The 24,506-nt window shown below is 36.4% G+C and overlaps 1 protein-coding gene across 9 annotated transcripts in view; it reads right to left on the bottom strand.

Annotated features, from left to right (window-relative positions):
- Nucleotides 1-11,440: 11,440 nt before the first annotated feature.
- Nucleotides 11,441-24,506, bottom strand: part of STAG2 (stromal antigen 2) — a 153,023-nt gene continuing 139,957 nt past the window's right edge. For 7 of the 9 annotated variants that reach the window (XM_005872705.2, XM_005872707.2, XM_005872706.2 and 4 more), the window contains 5 exons: nucleotides 23,447-23,636; nucleotides 23,243-23,353; nucleotides 19,997-20,123; nucleotides 17,920-17,997; nucleotides 11,441-13,365 (listed from right to left, as the gene is read on the bottom strand). In XM_005872705.2, the coding sequence (XP_005872767.1) occupies nucleotides 13,342-13,365; nucleotides 17,920-17,997; nucleotides 19,997-20,123; nucleotides 23,243-23,353; nucleotides 23,447-23,636 (530 nt within the window). In that variant the 3' untranslated portion in view covers nucleotides 11,441-13,341. The remainder of the gene's footprint in view (nucleotides 13,366-17,919; nucleotides 17,998-19,996; nucleotides 20,124-23,242; nucleotides 23,354-23,446; nucleotides 23,637-24,506) is intronic. The other 2 variants (XM_005872708.2, XM_014544954.1) reach the window with 1 other exon arrangement.

Here is a 24,506-nt window from a genome sequence, read left to right as displayed (position 1 = left end):
TCACAACTTACTTCTCAAGTGTTTATTGGCCCTGACAGGGAATATTCCCTTGGCCTGCCTCCATGCTAAAGGGCAATGGCTTTCTATTCCAGGACGGGTTCTTGTTTGGCTCATTTTTCACTTCAGTTGACTTTTAAAACACATGGCTCTGTACTTTGGCAAACACAGAATAGTTGTGCTGTAAGGACTGTCAGATAGCATACCTTCAAACTCACAGTTGCTCAACTTATCAAAAACTCAGCTGAGCCCAGCTGGTGTGGCTCAGTGGTTGAGCGTCAACCTATGACCCAGGAGGTTGCAGTTCGATTCCCGGTCTGCCTGAAGGCTATGAAGTACATCCATTTCTCTAGTCTAAAATTTACCCCTGGAATCTCTAAGTGCAAGAAAAATCCCTAGAGAATTGATTTGGCCCCCACATAACTGCTTTTCAAAAACTAAGATATAATTCACATACCAGCCCTAGCCAGTTTGGTTCAGTGGATAGAGCATCAGTCTGCAGACTAAAGGGTCCCAGCTTCAGTTCCAGTCAAGGGCATGTACCTCGGTTGCCCGCTCCACCCTAGCCCGGCCTCTGGTTGGGGCTCGTGTAGGACTCAACCAATCAATGAGTTTCTCTCACATTGATATTTCTCTCTGTCTTTCCTTCTCTCTAAATATCAGTGGAAAAATATCCTTGGGTGAGGAAAATAATAACAATAATAATAATAATAATAATAATTCACATACCATAAAATTCTCCTATATAAAATGTACAATATATTTTCCATTCATCTATCTTTCATTTTGTGTTCAAATCTTTTGCCCATTTTTATTGGGTATTTATTTGTATCATTGAGCTATCAGGAGTTTTTTCTATATCCTGGATACCAATCCCTTTTCAAATATATGTTTTGTGAATATGCTTTTCCAGTCTATGGCTTGCCTATATTTTTTTCTTATTGGTGTCATTTCATTAGCAGACATTTTAAAATTTGATGGTGTATTTTATTGATTTTTTTCTTTGATAGATGTCATTTATCTATGTCCTAAGAAAACTTTGTCTACTGCCAAATCACAAAGATATTCCCATTTTCTTCTAGAAGCTTTAGTTCTATAATCCATTGCAAATTGATTTTGTGCATGGTGTGAGAGGGGTTGGGCTATTTTTTCAAATGGCTATGTAGAATATAAAATTAAGATACAGAAACCAATAGCCTTCACATACCCAAGTAATAATCAATTATAGAAGATAATGGTAGAGGAAAACCCCATTCAAATTGCAATAGTGAAGATTAAATACTGAGAAACAAATGGAAATTATCTTCTGTTCTTGAAGAGAACATCATAAAGACATCAGTTCTCAAGTTAATTTTCAAATTTAACACAATCCCAATAAAATACTAAAAAGTTTTTTATGTAGCTAGACAAGTTGAAAATGTCCACATGGAAAAATAAACATGCAACAATAACTAGGAAAACACTGAAAAGAGGTATTAAAGCATACTATAAAGCCTTTATAAATAAAAGTGTGGTACTGCCCCCAGGAATAGACAGACAGGTCAGTGAAACAGAACAAGAAGTCCAGAAATATAAGCCGAGTAAATAGAGAGATTTAGTGTATCATAAGTGACATCTCAAATCACGGGGGCAAAGATGAACTTCTAATAAACAGTGCAGGATAACCATTTGGAAAAAGATAAAATTAGATTTATACCTCACACCATTCACAAGAATAAATTTCAAATGGATCAGAAATCTGAATAAATAAATTTAAACTATAAGTCCTAGAAAAAAATTAGTGAATTCCTATATATCCTGGAAGTAGGGAAAGGTTTTCTAACTATGACTCAAAATCCAGATGCAATATGAAACTGACTCATTTGGCCACATAAAAGTTTTAAAAAACATTTACATACAAATATATATATCAAAGTTAAAGACAAATGACAAAGTTGGAGAAAACATTTGCAGAGATCAACCAAAGAACTTGTATGCTTATGTGTATAACCCATGGACACAGACGATAGACTGGGGTAGGGGATGGGGGTGGGCTAGAAGGGTCAATGCGGGAGAAAAGGGGACATATGTAATACTTTCAACAATAAAGATTTAAAAATGCAAAAAACAGAAAACATTTGCAACACATATCATAGGTAAAGGGTAACTATCTCTAATATCTAAAGAACTATTTAAAATTGAGGGGAAAACATCAAAAACCTAATAAAAAAATTAGCAAGACATAGACAATTCACCCAAAAACGATATAAGAATGTCCCTTAATAAAAATTTTCAACCTCACTTAAAATAATAGAAATGCAAATTGAAATTATACTGAATCCATTCCTCAGCTATCAGATTGGCAAAAGTTAAAAAATAAAATGACAGTCCGTTGGTGAGGCTGCAGAAAAATAGGCACTCATACATCAGTACCACATTCTGGTGGGAATGCAAATTTGTGCAACCCTTATGGAGGGGGGAATCTGGCAATTTTTAACAAAAATCAACAGGTGCTTATCATTTCTAATTCCAGGAATTTACCCTGCAGATATACTTTCAATGGTACAAAAATACATATTTGGCCCTAACCGGTTTGGCTCAGTGGATAGAGCGTGGGCCTGCAGACTGAAAGGTCCCAGGTTCGATTCCGGTCAAGGGCATGTACCTTGGTTGTGGGCACATCCCCAGTGGGGGGTGTACAGGAGGCAGCTGGTCGATGTTTCTCTCTCATCGATGTTTCTAACTCTCTATCCCTCTCCCTTCCTCTCTGTAAAAAATCAATAAAATATATTTTTAAAAATACATATTCGCATGGTTATTCATTGTAGTATTTCTTGTGAATTCAAAACAATGAAAACAATCTGAATGGCCATACACAGGAGAGTGGTTAAACTATAGTATATTCACACAATGAAGTATTATGTAACTGCAAGAAAGAATGAGAATCTCTGAATGATATGAGTGATTTAAGAAATATTGAGTTAAAAAGCATGCAAGAGTAATAAAAAGGGAAAATAAGAAATAACCATGTATCTGCTTATTTTGCAAAAGGAAGCACAGGAAACATAAACCAGAAACTAAAAAGACTGGTTGCCTATAGGGAGTGGAAACAGGATGGAAAGCATGGTGGATACTTATGAATAGAAAGAATTGTGGGTAATAATGGGACTTCTCTGAATAGATATTTCTGCATAGTTTGGGCTTTTGGAATCATGTTATGTTTGACATATTCAAAAATAAATAAAATCAATAAGTATTGAGGACTTCAAAAATGCAATATAAACAAACAGAAGCAAATAAACCTGTGTGTCTAATGAATGACATAACCACATTATGGTGGTAGTGACAGCGGAGGAAGTGCACAGAATGTACATATGGACATAGACATATGCACAGATATGTGTATACATTCATCTATTTCCCATCTCTGTCCTCTAAGACCTCTAGAAGCAATCACAACTCAGTACCAATGAACACATGTGCAACCCATTTCCTAGTTTCTAAATACCATTCTCCAATAAAAGGAACTGGGACTTCTTGGAGAAATGGCTGATTCCAAGGCTGGGCAGGGAAAGAACAAAATGAGCCTGGAATATCATGTGGTACCAAAAAGTAATGAAATGATGAAGGAATGATGGAAACATGTCAAAAGACATTGGAGCCAGCTTGAAAGGACTCCCACTGACCAAACCTGGGACAATGTGATCACAAAAATGAATAATGATATTAATAAATTTTAACCATAGATTAAAACAAATATTCCTGAGTCCATACTGATATAAATAGTAACAATTAATTCAGGCAAGAATGTTGATGAGTTACAGAGTATTTCAATGGACTCAAAGTATCTCCCACAAAATACTTATTAATTATAGATAAAAAAAAATAGTAACTTCACAGTGGAGAAACCCAGCATCACCTCAACCAAGTAATCAAAGTTAAAATGACCAGTAACTAGACAAGTCAACATCATGTGCCTCCTGATATGATGGAGTGAGGACACATTACTTCTGTAATATTCCTGAATCTATCTAATCATGAGGAAATATCAGATAATCCCAAATTGAGGGACATTCAATTGAGGCTTAATAAAATGACCAGCCTATACTCTTCAAATAATGTCCATGTCACAAAAGACAAAGACTAGGGGTGTTTCTGGATTAAGAGACTAAAGAGACATGATAATTAAATGTAATATGTCATCATGAATTGGTTCCTGGACCAGATATTTTTTCTCTTGATATAAAGAACATTAGTTGAACAGTAGGAAAATTTTGAATAAGGTCTATAAATTATAGGGCATGTCAATGTGAATTTCCTGATTTTGTTAATTGTGCTGTGGTTATGTAAGTGAATCTCCTTGTATTTTTGGAAACACATTACTTAGAGCTAAAGGGGCATCATTTCTGCAACATACTTAAACTTTACAGAAAAAAAAACTTGCACACACTGAGAGAATGATAAACATGGTAAAATGTTAACACTTAAGGGATCTGGGTAAAAGGTATACAGGACTTCTTTGTATTAAGTCTTGCAACATTCCTGTATGTCCGACATTATTTCAAAATAAAACATTTAATACATAAAACATATCAAAAGAAGAAATTATAAATATTGAACTCTAGTTAATGATATGCCTGCTGGAAAAAAATAGTTGTAAAATAATGACACAACTTCCCACTCTCAGCCCAGATAACCACATAGGAGTCACACCCTAACCTAGAACAGCTACCCTGTACTGGAGAAGAGCAGAAAAAACTCTTCTGTGAGCCACTGTCGGTAAGCCATTGTGAGATCTTTTAACAGCAGCATATCCTATACCAGTGATGGCGAACCTTTTGAGCTCGGCATGTCAGCATTTTGAAAAACCCTAACTTAACTCTGGTGCCATGTCACATATAGAAATTTTTTGATATTTGCAACCATAGTAAAACAAAGACTTATATTTTCAATATTTATTTTATATATTTAAATGCCTTTAACAAAGAAAAATCAACCAAAAAAATGAGTTTGCGTGTCACCTCTGACACGCGTGTCATAGGTTCACCATCACTGTCCTATACCAACTAATCCAGATCAGGTAGGTACCTTACAGTGGGATGCTGACAAACAAAACTATTTGTTATTGCCTAATTCAGAGGTGGCCATGGAAGATAATGGACAAGGGATCCTTCCAGAAGGAGGATAAAAAGACAAAGGATAAGGAAATCCCATCCAGACAGCAGAACCAGAATTTCACCAAAGAACTTCCTCCACTGCCAGGGCAGGAAGTTGTCACAATTTCTGTCTAGCAGGTTTCCTATGGACCAATGACTGACAATGTTTTCCATCCTTCCCTTTCCTGAGTCACTGTGGTGAATCTGTTTATGTGCCACCATTCTATATTGGGTGGAAGAGGATATCCATATCTGGACCTGACGGAGAAGACTGAGCATGACCCAGAGAACTGGACTTTGAGCTGCATGTAGTAACTGGAAAGAACTTTAGGGTTGTTTCCCTTAGGAAAGGGGGAGAGTATGTCCTGGGATGGCAAGAAGGAGGTACATGGATGGCCAAAGTGGAAAGACCGAGGCAGAGACTGCGAGTGGTCTGCCAAAATTCATTCTTCCTGGGTAAAGGCTAGAATACTTTTTCCAGCCCTCCTGTACCCCTCCCCCACAAGTTAGGTGGGGCCATAGACATTCTCTCCAATGGAATGTGAACAGAAGTGAAGGGTGCCACTTTCAGGCCTGACCCATGAAAACCTCCCAAGTGCACTCTTACCATGATCACTCCCCACCTCCTGTGGGCTAGTATGATGAACCAAACAACCTTAAAAGCCATGTGTTAAAGATGGTAGAATTTCCTGCCATTGCAACCGAATAGAGAAAAGGCACCTGCCAATTTGGAAGAGAAGTCCTGAATTGCTACCAAAGGGAGAAATAATTTTATGTATTAAGTCACTGAATTGCTGAATCTCTTCTTATAACAGCTTAGCCTTCTGAATAGATACCATTGTGGCTCTCAAAGTAGACAATTTTAAGAAAAGGCTTTTAAAGGTGCTAAAACTCTAGATCAGCGGTTCTCAACCTGTGGGTCACGACCCCTTTGGCGGTTGAACGACCCTTTCACAGAGGTCGCCTAAGACCATCCTGCATATCAGATATTTACATTACGATTCATAACAGTAGCAACATTACAGTTATGAAGTAGCAACGAAAATAATTTTATGGTTGGGTCACAACATGAGGAACTGTATTTAAAGGGCCAGAAGGTTGAGAACCACTGCCCTAGATAAACCAGATAAACCTTTAAATGCTATGGAAGGACTAGTTGAATGTGATTACACTTTCACTGAAACTAGGTACAAAGGACACTAGTCCCAAGAGATTTAGAATCAGAAAATGTGAATATGACCCAAACAGGTTTTGGCAGGTGTGAAATTCAGTGCAAGGCTTTACTCCAAGGCTTAATCTTCACACCCATACAATCTTCTCTCAACTCACCAGCACAGCAGCCATTTGCAGAGGGGAAGATGATGAAAGTGATTGCTCCACTAACAAGGAGACAGGGAAATTTCCATGTGACATAAGCCAGACTCTGACAGCTATGGAGATTGGGGACTTAAAATAGCAGTTACAAGTTCAGTTACTATTGCACAGGCTTTGGGAAAGCCACATGGGAACACCCTTCTGTCAGTTCCCAGAGAAGTGGCTGCCAAATAAAGGCATCCCCAGAACTCCACCAAAAGGGCACAACTCTTGCCTGGCCAGCATGGCTCAGTGGTTGTGTGTCAACCTATGAACCAGAAGGTCAGAGTTCGATTCCTGGTCAGGGCACACGCCCAGGTTGTGGGCTTGATCCCCAGTAGGGGGCGTGCAGGAGGCAGCCGATCAATGATTCTCTTATCATTGATGTTTCTATCTCTCCCTCTCCCTTCCTCTCTGAAATCCGATTGATGTTTTTCTCATCGATGTTTCTATCTCTATCCTAATCCCCTCCTCATTCTCTAAAATGAATAAAACATCTTTTTAAAAACAGGGGTGCACAACTCTTAACCTGCCATTGATGGGCCTGGGGCACAGAGGAAGAGACTCGGAGCAAACTAGACTCTGTAGACAGGTTAGAGAATACTGGTAAGAAAATTTAGCAAAACGAAGGTCATTGGACATTGAAGAGTTTCAGTGAAGTGATACAAATTAAGGCCTGATGAGAGTGCATTCAAGAGAGCCAGGGAGAGGCCCCAGCTGGTGTTGCTCAGTGGTTGAGCATCGACCCATGAACCAGGTCACAGTTCAATTCTGGTCAAGGCACATGCCTGGTTTGTGGACTCGATCCCCAGTAGGGGGCGTGCAGGAGGCAGCCAATCAATGATTCTCTTACCGTTGATGTTTCCTCCCTCTCCCTTCCTCTCTGAAATCAATAAAAAATAAAAAAGAGTGGGGGAGAGAGAGAAGAGAGAGAGAGAGAGAGAGAGAGAGAGAGACTGGGTGAAAAGGAAGTCCAGACAGCAGAGAGAAATGGGGCAGTCGCTAGAGGGACATGCTTAGTCAAAGGGATGTTTATTCCTCTAGTTTTGAACACAGATGTTTGGATGTTAGGAATGAACCAGTAGGGGAAACTAATAATGCTGGAGAGGGAAGAGAGGGATATCCAGTCTTATATACGATAGCTTATCCACTATAAAGAAAATGCAGTGTATGTGAATACAGAGGCAAGTGCATGGGTACATTTAGTAGCACAAAGATGGAGAGGTGATTAAGAGCATGGACTGTGGAGTCAGATGGCCTAGTTTCAAATCTAGGCTCCATCACTTGTACAAGTTAATTAAAACTACGCACATTTCCCTATCTGTAAAATGTGGATAATATCTACTATAAATTTGCTGCAAGAATTAACTAGGGAAGCACTTTAAATAGTTTGGCACACAGTAAACACTAAGCAAATAGTCTATTATTTTTTCAAAATTAGTTATATTTTCTCTATAAATACTATAAAATTATTTAAAAGCTAACTTGCCAAGGAGTCACTAAACTCCTCATGCCTATCTTAAACTTAAGTTGGCAAAGGGTAAAAAAAAAAAAAAAATCAAGTAAATTTATGGTAGCTGACCTTTCATTTTAAGTTCATACTATCAAGCTCCAAACTGACTTCAATTGAGGAACCTATTTTTTTAGGAATTTAAGCTCATTTTTAATACAACTACACAACTTAGAAACTGCAGAAAAAGCATTATTTTTCTCAATGATAGAATAAAGCCTAATGTGACTAAAACATCCATATTAAAACAAATCAAGAAAGGCACCCTACTTCGTCTTTGGGTATTGCCTATTCTGAGAACAATGCATATGACACTTAAGTCACCAAAGATACCAATTGTGAATGTCCTTCACTTTTAAAGCTAGTGGATGACCAACTATCTTCCAGTCTTGCCCACCCACCCCTAAGTAGTTACTAGTTTGCATCCCTGATGATCGTTTATGCTGCCCCCTTTGCCTGGAATTCTGTCTTGTTCACCATGCCCAGCCCCTTTCACCTGGCCCACCTCTCAGCTTTTAAAATTAAAGTCAAGTAGCAGCTTTACCCATACAGCCCCAAAGTGGAAACCAAGATTTCCATCAACTACTGAATAAACTGCTGATACACACAACATGGATAAATCACAGAAACGTGCTGAGTGAAAGAAACCTCTCACAAAAATACCTACTATATGATTCCATTTATATCAAGTTCTGGAAGAGCCAAATTTGATCTATGGTGGAAAACAACAACAGTTTCTGCCTCCATAGAAGGGATAGAAGCAGGGATTGATTGGTAAGGAGTAGAAAGAAACTTTCTGTGTTAATGGTAATATACAATATCTTTGATAGGGGTTTGAGTTAAACAGCTGTAAGTGCTTGTTAAAACTCAGCATACAAATACTTATAGTTTGCGTATTTCATCATTTATCAATTTTATACCAAAAGAAAAAAAAGGCAAACAACTATCTCTGGGCTTAATACCCAGTAAAAATACTGAATTTACTCCATTTTATTAGTTTTGCATCTGTATCCTGGCCCCCATTGGAACTGTAAGCAATTCAATAACAAAGACTGTCTTATTGGTCTTTGCTCAGCAGTGAGCACAAGGCCAGGCACACAGTAGTCAAAAGGTTTGTTGACCCAAGTGATAGTGAACTTCATCACCTAGTTTCCTCATTACCAGAGGCCTTGCCTTGGGCTTTATTGCTTCATTTTCTTTTGATGAGCCATTATAGCTCCCAGAATAATATATTTGACCTGGAATTCATCCATGTAAACCAAGCATGTCAAACTCACGGCTCACAATGAATATTTTTGCGGCCCAGCCAATATAACGGTATGTAAGAAACATTTTTAATAAAATTTTCGTTAACTTAATTTTTACAATATCCTGTTACACATAATTATTAATAACAAACTACAACGTTCACTAATGACTACTATAATCGGGTTGCATTCATTTCCCTTACGTGCCTTATGCGCAGGCGCACCATTTCTCTCCACTAACACTAGCAGCGAATATTTCAGCAACCGATTGCCATGTCATTAGTCTTGGACTGACTTGTTTGGTGTGCGCAACAGGAAATATTTCGCTTTCGGAGAACAAGAAAAATAGGTTTATTTGTGTTACACTTATTAATTTGTGCAGTTATTCAGTGTCTGGTAAGCTAATGTTCAAGAAAACATATTTTTATTAAAATGGTCTATTATTGCCCTAGCCGGCTTGGCTCAGTGGATAAAGCGTCAGCCTGCGGACTAAAGGGTCCCAGGTTCGATTCCGGCCAAGGGCACATGCCTGGGTTGCGGGCTCAATCCCCAGTAGGGGGTGTGCAGGAGGCAGCCGATCAATGATTCTCTCTCATCATTGATGTTTCTCTCTCTCCTTCTCCCTTCCTCTCTGAAACCAATAAAGAAATATATATTTTTTTAAAAAATGGTCTATTATTTTACCCAGAGGCCCGGTGCACAAACTCATGCACAGGTGGGGTCCGGCCGGCCTGCCCCAAAGGGGGCCAGGCTGGCCAAGGGGAGAGGCCAATGGGAGGTTGGACAGCCGGCCCTGCCCCCAATTGGGCATCATTCCGGTCACTTGGCTTTTATATATATAGATTCCTCATTTATTTCAGCCCTTCATATTCAGCATGCCTCTATTGAAATAAACCTATGTTTCTATGAAAATTGATGCTTTTGTTTTCTTGCATAAAAGTTAAACCTTGTTTATTTGGCCTGTGTTAGCCTTTGAGTTTGTGACATGCTTGATGTAAACCTTTATAAATACCCTTGGTGGCAGGATATTGAAGACATCTCTTTTGGGTTTTCCCATTCTTCCCCTCTCTCAACTTTAGAAACTATTGATGGGCTCAGATTTAATTTGTATTCTCTTTATAGAAACCAACTGGGTAGCATATTAAGCACAATGTTGATTCACACCACTCAAAGAAGGTCCATTTCCTCACCATGGCACAATGAATAATGTGCTATTTTACCTTTATGCAGCTATCTATGCTGTCCGTATGTATCAGTGTCAATGCTCTTGGGACTTAAATTGCAGCCATCACTTACTAGCCATATAACCTTGTCCAAGGTATTTTAACTTCGCTGTGCCTCATTGTTCTCACTGCCTCGTGATTTATTAAGAAAAAAGAGGAGGTAGATTGGGGGTTATAACATGTATTATCTATTATCATGATGCTAAATAAGTTACTGTATGGAAACTACTTAAAACAGTGTCCAACTATTTGCTATCACTTAATATGTTCTATTCTGAATCCCCAATGACAGAAGACTGGTCTTATACCATGATCTACAAACTAGCCTAAATGGCCAATGTGCCAGTGTTACACTACTTTTAATCAGTTTACAATGCAAATCAGAGTACAATGCAAATCCTGTTAACACACTAAAGACTGTAAGCTTTCAATAAGAGTTCAATTACCAAGTTCTTTTTTCAAATGTTGTCTTTTACTCACCTCCATGCACAGCACAAGCTCCTTAACTAAGGGAGATTTAATTTAGACTCAAACACACATTCTCCAGCTCAGCACACCCTGATAGCAACTATTACAAGTTTATTATATTATTTTCTTTCTTTCCTTATTTGTTTATCCCACTAGATCTGTGGGAATGACCCGTGTCTATCTTGTTTACTGTTAGATCTCTAACACATGCAGAGCACATTATAGGCACTCAAATGTATCCCAGATGAATGCAGCTATTTTAAAGTGTTTAACCCTTACTAGATAAAAATTAAAGTAATAATGGTCATGGGTTTCTGCTTTAAAGTAATAACCCAATTAGGGATTTAATCTCATTTTAAAATACATTATTTATGAAAAATGTAAAATGGCAATGTTTTCTATAAATTATTTCTACCTAAACATGTCAAAGGTATGCTAATAGATATACTTTCTAAACCACTTATAACCACCCTTCTCTTCCAATTACAAAAGATAAAACATACAACACACTGTAGGTTTATTTTTATTCAAAAAGTTACTGTCTCAAGACATAAATACAAATCAGAAAACAGTACAATTAGGACAATAGAATGTGGAGGACAACAGGTTAGAGTAATATATAAAACATTTTTAGCTGGTTGAAAACAAAGCTGTAAGAACTGCTTTCACAAAGAAGTACTTCTTTCAAGAATGAGAAAAAAAATCAACTTAGGTTTAAAATCATATATACAGTCCTCTCAGCAGTTCTAGTAAATGCAGTGGTGTGAAAAACAACATAGGCAATACTTTTGCACATAATATTATTCGTTGATGGAAAATCTGTTAGACAAGTCTGGTTTCATCTGTTATTCTCCATGATTTAATAAAATAATTGAATTTCTTTATGATCTTTTAGCTAACCTATGGTTTTTGGCTACCACAGCCCAATGCTTGTTGATTTCTGACTCTAAGAACTGAAGCCTTTTGGTATTCACCCATCTGAAGATATTTTTGTATTGCAAGCATATTAAGGCATGGAATGATTAAAATAATATACCTCAAGAACTGAGAGACGACTGACAAAAGATAGATACACATGTAATATAAGTTAATATTTTGTTTTAAACGATGTCTAGCTGCCTAAGCCTCGCAAAATGAGTTGATGTCAAAATGCCAAGTGGCCACTTTCTGTTTTAAACTAATTTATTTGTGAAAGGACATAAAATGAAGTTTAAAGCTTAGCTTTCAAAGAATATTATGGGTTATGAATTCTATTATCCCATCTAATTTACATACAGAGGAAATGTACTGTAACCTGTTAGAAGTATCTTTAACCTGAAGACTGCTTGCAAAGACAGATAGATAAAACAATATAAAATACAAATTTAAAAATCATTTTAAAGCATGAACACTCATGCTTTTCTATTTTTAAACATTGTTAAACTTTCAATATATTTCTGAAACCTCATAATTTTAAGTTGGAATTTAAAAGTAAGAAAAAACTAAACAAACTGCGCAATTATAAAATCAGCACCAATTTATATATATATATAATTTTATTTAAAATTTAGATCCCTATTCCCACACTCTAATAAGCTGTATAATTTTTTGTTTAGAATTTTTCTGCAAACATACTACAATAAGCTTCTTTTATTTGGAGACAAAATACAGTGGCACTACTGGAAGGAATATCACAACATTACATTTTTATCTTAAAGGACAAGCAAACTTTCAGGGTTGATAATGGTATAAGCATGTTTGAGACTGGTTACCTTCTGGCAGTTCACTGCATCTGGATATTTCTGAAAAGTATAGAGAAGCTCTTGGATTTTAAAAATATCTTAAAATACATTTTAGATGAAAAAATTGTAAAAGTTCTGCTTATAAGTTTACTTTTCTCCACAATTACAATATTTAAAAGAAAGCTTTGTTGATTGATGTTTTAAGCATTTAAATTTAGAATGCTAAAAACAATTCTATCCTATAATTTCAGGGTAGAGAAATAAATCCATCCTTAACTTTATTTCTTGGATATAAACAGAAATCCAGCAGAGGTCATCATTGCTTAGTACACCCAGTAAATAAATGTGAGAGAATTCATGTCTGTACCAAATGTCTCTTCAGATTGTTATATTTTCTTTAAAAAAAGCATGAAATAATTGATTCAAAGGCCAACTAACAGCGCATAAATAAAATATTTACTTTCTAAGAAAACTGTAGCTTATCATCAAATTGTTTACTTGTCCTTTACTTTTTTCAGGCAAACAAAACTGCCCCTCAATGCACTTGATCTTGGTAAGCGTAAGCATGTCATATTCTCCTTAGAGAAAAATCTGTACAGAATTTCACTGTATCTACCACACTTTATTTTAAAATTTCCTCTTCCACTTAGAAAATGACTTCACCAGAGATTTAACTGTGTACGGGTATTAAAACATTGACACCCCAAGAACCTAATGAGAGAGAGGGAAAAAAATCTCGTTAAGATTGTCATTCATTTCTTTGTAAAATATATCTATGAATTATTACAATACTAATTAACATTAATTTTAATCGATGCTAATAAAACTACTTTGAAAAATCCCCTTTAGATATGAAATTCTAAAATTAAAATGACCATCAATATATAATGGAATAACACACTTAATCGAGATGCTACTTACCTGAAAAATATAACTAGGAGCAGGAACTATGTCTCAATTATATGTTTATACATACCCCAATGCCTAGATAGTGCCCTAAACATTGCACTCAACACTTGAATGAACAAACAAATGTGCTTCTTGACATATACTTCCGGCACAGGTTTGCTGAAAATAGCATAAGAATGTCTTGCAAACTTGGTTCTTTAATAAAGCATTTGAACATGCAGACCAAATATATGCAAGAATAATACAAATATGTAGAAAGTAGGAAGTTTTCTTTAGAAAATCTGACCTGAGTGAAAGGACAGAACTACAACTTTTAAGAAATCAAGTAAGTAAGGTGAAATCTGGGCAACATACTTATATTGATGCCTTCTCTTTTGTACATTCCCAGTTTTCCTGGGAAAAGAACTGAGGTAAAATCTAATAATTACTTGTTACTAACTAAAGAAAAATAAAAGCAGATGAATGGAGCTACTCCCCCTTGTTCATTAAATAAGAACAAGATGTACCTTTGAGCTGTATATACTAAAAGCTAGGCTATTCAATTATAATTCCAGCGCTTACTATGATAATTAAGTAATACTTTTAAATACTATAATAACCTAGTAAAAACTTATATTAAAAGCCAGAGGTAATGAGTTAAGACTGGGATTACAGAGGACTCTTACTTGTATATTAAATCTCACTTTAGCAAAAGTCACAGAATTCATGAATTGTTTTGATCTGTAGGAACTGTGTATTTTCAGACCAGGAAACCAGTATCTATCTGATTGCAGCCTCCCTATAGTGAAAAGTTAAGTAAAGTGTTTGGAATCTCCAGTGATGAGAACAAAGAGGATTGATGCACCCCACTTCTTACCTGTCGTCACCAAAACCACCACCACTACTACTCATCCTTTGTCCTTCCCTACCCTCCGACAAGGTTCAAGTTTCACCTTTTTTGATTAGAGTCAGAGTTTGGGTAGTTACAGTATTTCCACCCAAGAGGCCTTGATGTTTACAGGTCCCTTCTAGTTATAACACTCATGACTCTGGGTAAAGGAAAGTCCGATGATCATGAATCAAAGTATAAAATCTTATTAGCAATTCTTAGCACAGGGTGTGTCATGAAGATGAACTCAAGTTCTTTTCAAACAGTGTCTAACTAGAAACCACCAGAACAGATTTTTTTTTTGGGGGGGGGGGGCGAACTGGGTTATAAGTAGATTCTTCTAGTAGAACATTAACTGAGCTCCATCATACTGAACCATTCTTTTACCAGTTTTATACTACAGATATTTGTAATAAGAGAATCTCAACACAGATAAGTAACATTAGTGACACATTCTCTTTTGTGCTGACCTAAACTACACCTGTTTCTGTGTTAAGACTAAAAAACACTTAAACATATATTTAAAAGTATAAACAGCAAGCTTTGGTGTGTTGTGGCAATACTGGCCCACTGGTAGCAGAAATCAACCAGTGGTACAATGGGATAAACCAATGTTGTTTCCAGATATAAAACTAACTAAATCATAAATCTATAATCTTATATTAGAACTGGGTATAAAAGAATTTAAGTTCCAATTTTACTATTGTTTTAATGACTCATTTATCACAGGCTTAAGTAAAAACAGATGTAGACTATTGTATAAAGGGCAAACAGATCTTTGCATTAAAAAATTTTCTATTATTTAATTTCTTATTGAGACAATATGAGGTAAAATTTAATGTATATTTAAAAATAAACTAATATATATATAAATATATATATATATATTTATATATATATTTTCAAAGACTTCTAAAGATACATAAACCTTTAAAGACTGAGCACTCAGTTATGTGACTGCTGCCATCATGTGGAAATACTATAAAACTACAGGCATGGATGCATGTGCTCATTTTCCTATAAACTACTATCCCCTTAGTTATAACATATTCAATAAAAACAAGAATGCCAAAAGTTTTCTATAAATAATTATCAGATTCCTATCTTTGGCCTCACTCAGACTATTTTTTTCTAAATGTTAAATGACAAAAATATACAGACATAATTTACAATGCTATTTCATTATTTTAGTAATGTGAATTAAAGAACACCTTTTTGCAAATCTAGTAACTAAGAAAACAAATGCCTAAAGTTTTCCTGACTTTAGATAAACACATGGAAAAATAAGGAAGTCTCTAACTGCCCGTATCAATTTTGACTATATTTAATAATTTCAATTTCTAAATTACTTTTCTTGGTGTTTCTTCCAAAATGAGGTCTGATAATAGTTCTGGGAAATACAACAACAGAGACAGCACAATATTTTTTAAAATCAAATGGAACTCAGATTGAATTACTACCCTGACACTAAAGTTGTGTAACTCTGAGCAAATCACTGAATCACCTCTTCAGTCCAAGTTTGCTTGGGTGCAAAATTGGGATGCCACCACCTTTCTTACAAGGTTGCTGAGGATAAAAATAAATCATGCCTAGCATAGTGTCAGGCACATAAGCTCTCAAATACTAGCTTCTACCCTTTTCATTTCAAAAATGATAGTCAAGGTGGACTATAATATAAACGTGAGGGCAGGGAGACAATCTTATTCACTTTAGCATGAACTTCTAGTTCAATAAATTGTTGAACTAATGCATTTCATCATATCTGCTTGAAAAGATTCTTTTACTCATTACAATCACTACCTTCATGTTTTATTTAACGAGTTGGGAAGAAACATACTCCTAGATTATCAGGGAACTATATACTTTAATATGCCTTTAAAACTACAGACTTATGGGCAAGCCTAGGTCCCCTATGCTACTCAGTATGGTCTGCAGATCTGAAGCAATGACAACACTTGCTATAAATGCAGAATCTCAGGCCACACTCCAGACCTATTAAAACAGAATCTACATAAGACCTCCAGATAATTCACATGCACATTAGAGGTTGAGAACACTAATTTAAAAAGGATCCCAGGTGGCTTGTCCAAAGATTTCTTTCTATACCTACTGCTCTATGAGACTGTCTTTTGGCTCAAATAACTGGTCTTACTAATATAACATTAGTATGAATTAGTCAAAATTCTTCTAAGAGCTATTTGAAAGTATATTACGAGGTGAGTGAGGGCAAGGAGAGAATGGTAGAAATTGGGGCATAGAAGGCAGGCCTCAGAGGATGAGGTTACCTGAGGTAGTAGTGTTAGGAAGGAGCATAAATAGTGATATGAAAGGGCACTTAATTGACTTATTCACTTGACAAATAAAACTAAACACCTAATATGCTAGGCAGAATTCAAAATGAATAAAATCATCACTGCCTGGAGTTCAGTCTATTGAGCGTTATATCCTATTTCACTACACCAATTTGGTAATTATAAAAGTATATATACAATGTGTTATAGAAGCTTAGAAAAAGTACCTATCTGGAGAAGACGGCAAAACTCCTTAGGTAATGTCAGAACTGACTATTAAAGAAGAAATTCACTAGAAGAGGAAGGGGGGGGGGGGCGATTCTGACCCAGAAAAACTTATATAAAGTCACAGAGTCATGAAAGAGCAAAATGTGTATGAGAGGAAGATTTGGTATAGCTGGAACACAGAATACATGTAAGGAAAGGGACAAGGTTAAGCTGGCAATGGAGCCAGATCACATAAAGCTTTGTTTGCCAGGCTAAGAAGCCAGAATATTTTTCTTAATACAATGGGGGAGGGGGCAGAGAATCAATGAAAGACCTAAAACTATATGTGAGAGAAGAATCCGATTTGCATTTTGGAAAGATGACCCCAAAAGAGAGATAAAGGAAGGGTGTAGCAGCAAGATCAATTTAAAGACTACTGCAATGGTCCAAGTGAAAATTAAGAAGGACTTGTATGAGTCAAGGCATTGTCAGGGAAAATATGGTGGGGACTGATATAAGAGGTACTTAAAAAATAGAATTGACAATACTTAACAATAACCAATTATCTCAATACCCCCCAACCCTTCACTTTATTATCAGTCTGTAAGTTCTACTTTTCACCATGCCTTCAGATGATGATGATTATTCCTCTCATTCATCCTATTCATCCATAAATGCCAAGGAAATCTTTCTGAAACACAATTCTGATCATGCCACTCCCTCATTCAAAATCCTTCAATGGCAACTCTAGCCTAAAGAAAATTCCAAATTCCTTAACACAAGTCCCATTTGGCCAGGGATTCAAAGGCACTTAAATCTGTCCCCACTATTGCACCACCCTCCTCTGGAAATCACTCCTGCCTGCCTCTTTTCTCCTGTTCCAATTGTTTTACCCATTCTTGATGTGCTGTCTCAGCTCTCCATCCTCAAACTTAGGGTTGCCTATACTTTTGATTTTGCAATCCTGCAGTACATTTAAATGAAACCTACTGATTCATCCATAATTGAAGCTGGATCAAAGAAATCAGGCTTCAGTTCTGTTCTCTCTCGTCTGTTCTTTGATGGTGGCTAAAGGGGAAAAAAGGAAGAAAGTTGACAATTGTCTTATCTATAATCCGGAAAATATTGAAATTAATTAGCATTAAATGTTCACATGGAACATGTAGTTGCAATTGTACCTTACAATAATTTAAATACTATATAAACAAACTAAAAAAAGTTTAAATAAAAACAAAAGGAACTCATTCATGGAAAATTATCCTTAAAAAAGAAAACTGGAAAACTTATTTTTTGTTTTACTTTAAAAATTCCCCTCGAATCATTTTCCTTTAAAGGGACCAGATTACACTACTCTAAAGAGAGACCATTTAATTATTTCTTCCTGTTGCCCAGTCAGTGTGGCTCAGTGGTTGAACCAAGGAGGCCATGGTTCCATTCCAGGTCAGGACACATGCCCAGGTTGTAGGTTCGATCCCCAGTAGAGGGTGTGCAGGAGGCAGCCAATTGATTATGTTTGTGAGTGATGGGTAAAATTAACACTATATATTAATGAAAATATGTGTATTTCATTACACATCGTCGTCCCATGAACCCAGGAGGCCATGGTTCCATTCCAGGTCAGGGCACATGCCCAGGTTGTAGGTTCGATCCCCAGTAGGGAGTGTGCAGGAGGCAGCCAATTGATGATGTTTCTCTCTCACTGATATTTCTATAGCTCTATCCATCCTTCTCCCCTTTCCTCTCTTTCTAAAATCACTAAAAACTTTTTTTTTATCTTCCTGTTAAGGAGATTTCATCGTGGTATACCGGGAAGTAGAATCAGAAGACCTGGCTTATAAGTCTCAGCTTTACTGCTTACTAGTTTTGTCTCCTTGGATAGGATAATTGTCTAAGCTTCAGTATCTTCAATCCTTTCAATCTCCCTCACAAAATTGAATGAGACATATGGCAAAATGACGTAGAAGCATTTTGTATACGACAAAGGCCTAATCATAAATATGATGTAATTAATAAAGAGTATACTCTTATATACATTTTAACTTCGAAGTTTAAGTAATTTCATTATCTAATATGAAAATTCATCTCAGTAACTGGGTAGTAGCAAGTAAATAATGTAGTTGTGTGCGTGTGTTTTTTAATCCTCGCCCAAGGACATTTTTCCATTGATTTTTAAAGAGAGTGGAAGAGAGAGGGAGAGACAGAGAAATATCGATGAGAGAAACACATCGATTGGTTGCTTCCTGCATGAGCCCCAACCAGGGTCCGGGCCCAGGAGGCGCCTGCAACCCAGGTATGTGCCCTGCACCAGAATAGAACCTGGGCCCCTGGGTCCCCAGGCCAATGCTCTATCCACTGAACCAAACCGGCTAGGGCTATAGTTGTACTCAATATATTTATTTTTAATTTCAGATAGGAAGGGAGAGAGAGAGAGAGAGAGAATCACTGATCGGCTGCCTCCTGCATGCCCCACACTGGGGATTGAGCCCACAACTCGGGCATGTGCCCCCACCAGGAATCAAACCGTGATCTCCTGGTTCATAGGTCAATGCTCAACCACTCAATCACACCAGCCGGGCAATAATGTAATTTTAATGATGGTAAATAAATGGAAAATTATAAGGTGATGTGATATTTAACATAATAAATGAAATATATTCTTTAAATCAATCTATTCCTAAATTAACCTCAAAATTAATCATCTTAAGCTAGGATCTAATACCCTGACCAATCTCACCCTCCCCTCAATCCCTTCTCATATACCTAAAGACTTAACTATTTTATTTAATAACTAGAGGCCTGATGCACGAAATTAGTGCAAAAGTAGGCCTTCCTTCCCCCGGCTGCCGGTACAGGTTTCCCTCTGGCACTCGGGACCCGGGCTTCCCTCGCAGCCCCAGCTTCGTCCAGAAGGACGTCTGGTCTAATTAGCATATTACGCTTTTATTATTATAGATTTTGCAAAACTTACTTCTCATGGCAAGTATTTCTCTTCTCTAATAAATATCCAACTTAATTTCCAAAGGGTCTAAACTTTGGAAAATCTTACAGAAATCACTAAGTTTCTTACCAAGTCTATATCCATGGTGTCGAAATCCATTCCCTCGTTAAGATCTTCAATCCTCCCTTCTGAGGACATCATAACATCTTCAACAATTGGCTCTTCATCATCTTCCATTAGGCTTGCACCACGCCGACTAAAGAAATATAAAACAAGGTCAAGATCTGAACCAATGTTGTGACTATTAATATGTTGGCATCAACTATGTGGCTCTCTATATTCAATTCAAGCATAATGGAAAATGATGGAATTAGAGGTCAGGGAAAATGATTAGGCATTGATCATGTTATCAATGATGTCAAAACCCCAATGTTTGCTTGTCTAAAAATGCTAAGGAGTTATGTTTATTCTACATTACTTCAATACATTTAGCTTAATAGTTCTGATATCCCATATAAAAAGTTCAATGACAATATCCCACATGGGAACAGACAAGATACCTCAAATCCTTTTTGACAGTAGGCAGGGTACAAATTAATAAACAAATATAAAACAGAGACCAGAGAAATAACATTTTCAGAATACACATATTTTCATTAATATATAGTGTTAATTTTACCCATCACTCACTCATTCACTCAGTACCTAATATACCAGGCTCTCACTCATTCATACAATGCCTATTACATGCCAGGCTTCTACTTTGTCCTATGGATGCAAATTAAAAAAAAAAAAAAGATGAATTAAGACATGGTTCCTGCCCTCAAGGAGCTCACAATCTACTATGGGAAACAGATAATTATGACAAAATGTGATACATATATTGCAAGAGAAATATGAATCAATTGCTATAATGATATACTGGAAGAAATTAATTCTGCTTCAGGAAGAAATGAGCAACCTTTATGATGAAAATTAGATTCTGTGTCCTAGGAAACTCTAAGACATACAGAAAAGTAAAGTAAAAATTAAGACCAAGAATTATGTATGTTATTACATCATAAGGAATAAATTCAAATGTTAATAAATTAGCCCAAATCAGCATGAGTCTAAATAATAGTGAAATTGAGGGTAATTTCTTGTTCCCCAGTTTGGCCAATGTTTCCTTCTTTTCTCACTAATTGAAAGATCATAACCCTCCTGCCCCCCAATCTATTATTTAGTGAACACTTGCTTACAATTGACACAATACTATGTTGAGTCTTAAGTGGAAGCAACTAAAGGGAAAATGTGTACTTTGTGGACCATGTTATAGAAAACCAGAAATCCATTCTGTATTTCATTTAGAGTGTAAGGAAGATTATATAATATAAACTATTTAAAAATACAGAGAGAGTTTGGAAGTATTTTCAGTTATAGGGCAGACTATCATTACAGAAAAATTGTTGCAAAACGAAAATATTTTACAGCATCAGGTGATTGACCAATGGTACAACAACCAAAAGATTCTTCCAGTGATAATTATTTAACTGGGATAATCTCTTGTAGTCACTAGGGAAGTTTATCTCTAAGGGGAGTTAAAACAAACTACAAACAAAAGAATAATGATAAATGGTGCCGAGTAATGAGATGCTGTGGAAGATCTTGGGGATTGGTGGAAAGTTTTCAGGGGAGAAATGTGGACCAAATGATTGCCGGTAGAATTCCAGAATGTTTGAACTGGTGACTGGTTGGAAGCTAAGAAATTAGCTGTTGAATCCAACATGAAATAAGAACATATATTAAGGAGAAGGTGTCCATAGAAAAAGGAATGGGAAAAATAACCAAGTGACTGACTGTATATATCAGCGGTTCTCAACCTGTGGGTCGCGACCCCTTTGGGGGTCAAACGACCCTTTCACAGGGGTCGCCTAAGACCATCGGAAAACACATATATAATTACATATTGTTTTTGTGATTAATCACTATGCTTTGATTATGTTCAATTTGTAACAATGAAATTGGGGGTTACCACAACATGAGGAACTGTATTAAAGGGTCGCGGCATTAGGAAGGTTGAGAACCACTGGTATATATGTTAACCATATTAGACAAGTTGAGATCAGAATATACACATGTGATTTGAGTATACTTTTTTATAGGTTCTTAAGATTGCCACAGATAACTGCAGTGAGTTTAAATAAGATACTACTCATGTGGTAAATGATAATTTAAGAAAAACAGGTGAAATTCTCATCATTTAAAAACCAACAAAACAAACTAAAATTTAAAAAGGTAATAATTACCATCTCTCAGTATTAAAACATATACTACATTACCTTACAAATACAAAGCTTTCAAACTCAAAACCATAAATAAAATAATCAGTCATCATATTTTTCCCTTTGGGCCAATCATTTAAAGACTGACATTTCTTTTGAAGCCAAAGCTAATAAAGATTTATAAAAACTCTCATACAGATTCCAGTAAAAACAAAGTATATAAAAGTTAAACTACGCAATTTTTTTGCATTGGACATTTACTCATTCAATGAACATTTACTTAGCACTTTTTATGTGCGAAGCACTGACAAGCATAAAGTGGTCCCTGCCCTTGAGGAGCTCACAGTCTACAGAAAGGGAAAATTCATAAACAAATAACTATAATACAATGTGGTGAATACTACAAGAAATATATATATCATGCTCTAAGAGCATGAATTACCGCATCTTCTTGTAAGGTGATACCTGAGCTTGTTCTTTTATGATGATTTTACCAGTTTCCAGGGAATGGGATATGATACTAAAATATAGGCAGGGGCCATATTTTGAAAGATCTTGCATGCCATGAGCTAAGGACTTTGAACTTATCCTGCAGGCAGTGGGGAGCCATGGAAAGGTTTAAGTAAAAGAGTTATATGATCAGATTTTTATTTTAGAATAGTAATTCTGGATGGTGGTGTGAATGATGGAGTGGTGGTGGAAGGAGTGAGAGGGGGATTTGGTGAGAGGATAAATAGGAGATTTTAAGGGAAGAAAACGAATTAGAAAGCTAATATAATAGTTCAGGTGAGAGATGAGGGCCTGAACTAAGGTGGGGAATCAATTAAGATGTAACAAAACTAGAATTTTAGCTATAATTCTGTGTACCAAAGTAAACAAGGATTCAGATTTAAACTTTTCCAACAGACCAAACTAAGAGTGGTCCTTTAGCTAACTAGTTAATATTTAACTTTAAAAGTTTCTTTTTCTGTTGGAAAGACCAATTTTCAGTTCCTTGATTATTTCAGCTTACTCTAGAGAGTTTGCTGAAATTTTTAGGTAAGGCACACATTAAAATATGTTCAAATGAATTAGTGTACTTCCTAGACTCAGACAATAAGGCACTCTCACTTACATGGCATGCTGAAGATTAGTTCGTAGTTTAACATAGCTCATTGCTGCTCTCTCCTGTTGTTGCCTTGCTTCCTCTTGCTGTCTTTGAGCTAACATCCATGTTACCTGCGTGCTTCAAGGAGAATTTTATTCCTCTTTTAACTTAACTTTTTTTTTCTATGTAATTAATAAAGTTATAGTACAGAAAATAATCAAATGTACTTACTTATAATCAAGAGGAGTTTGATGATGTTCTGTCTGCATTGGATAGACACTCATGAAGCTATCCTCAGGTCGTAATCTTTTGGGCTCTCTCATAATTGTTGAGGTGAGTTGTGGTGTCTGCATCATAACTGGGGTGTGCAGTGTTTGCTCTCTGCTTAACCACATACTGTCACTACTACTGCTTTCTTCAGCTGAAAAACAAAATCAACAGCAATGAAGTTCAGTCACTAATTTTGACTAATTAGATGTCTAACACAACCTGTTCAGGTCAACAAACGCCTGTTTATCATATTTTAAGTGCTTGGAATAGAGGGATACAAAGTTACTTAAGGTGAAGCCTCCCCCGCCCATCCTTACAGTCTAGTTGTGAAGAAAGAAAAAGAAAGACAGCACAGTGTGGGAAGTGATAAAAGAGAGGGAAGCACAGGTGGAATGGGAACAATGAGAGGGATAAGAACCAACTACCTGCGAGTCATTTCTAACTGGGTGAACTAGGCAGGGGGAAGAACATAAGCAAAAGCACTGAGGCATGAAACAAATGAATTTCATTGTCCCATGGAAATGGTTTTAATCTTTTGTCTAATAATATAAAGGCATAAACTTGTAATTTGTACAAGTTAGATCATACTACTTTACTGATATTTAGCAGTCTTTGACCTACAAAAAAGGCAATTTCATATGACTTAAATTAAGAGTTTGGTACTCCTGGGGTAAGCAGCAAAAGGTAATGCTGAGTGAATAAAGAGGCAGGAATCAATTTATGGAAAGTTTTATAAGCTGTGCTAAGGTGACAGGAACCACTGCTGGAGGTTTTAAGGAATTGATGTGGTGAGTTACATATTTTAGTCAAGTATGTGATGGCAGTATAGAAGGTAGACTTAAGACTTAAGCCAGTTAGGATAATTGTGTAGTCCAGGTGAGTTAAAGGTGGGAATGGGAATGGAGATAATAAGAGAATGGTTCCCACTCTATAGTATGTTAACTGCTGAGCAGCCCGAAGAACAACTTCAAGGGGAGCACAAATCCATATGCATGAAGCACTAGACCAGTGGTTCTCAACC

The sequence above is a fragment of the Myotis brandtii genome, unplaced genomic scaffold (assembly GCF_000412655.1).
Source record: "Myotis brandtii unplaced genomic scaffold, ASM41265v1 scaffold39, whole genome shotgun sequence".
In the NCBI taxonomy this organism is placed as follows: domain Eukaryota; kingdom Metazoa; phylum Chordata; class Mammalia; order Chiroptera; family Vespertilionidae; genus Myotis; species Myotis brandtii.
The sequence above is the reverse complement of the archived record's forward strand: the minus strand, read 5'-3'. Positions and strand labels throughout refer to the sequence as shown.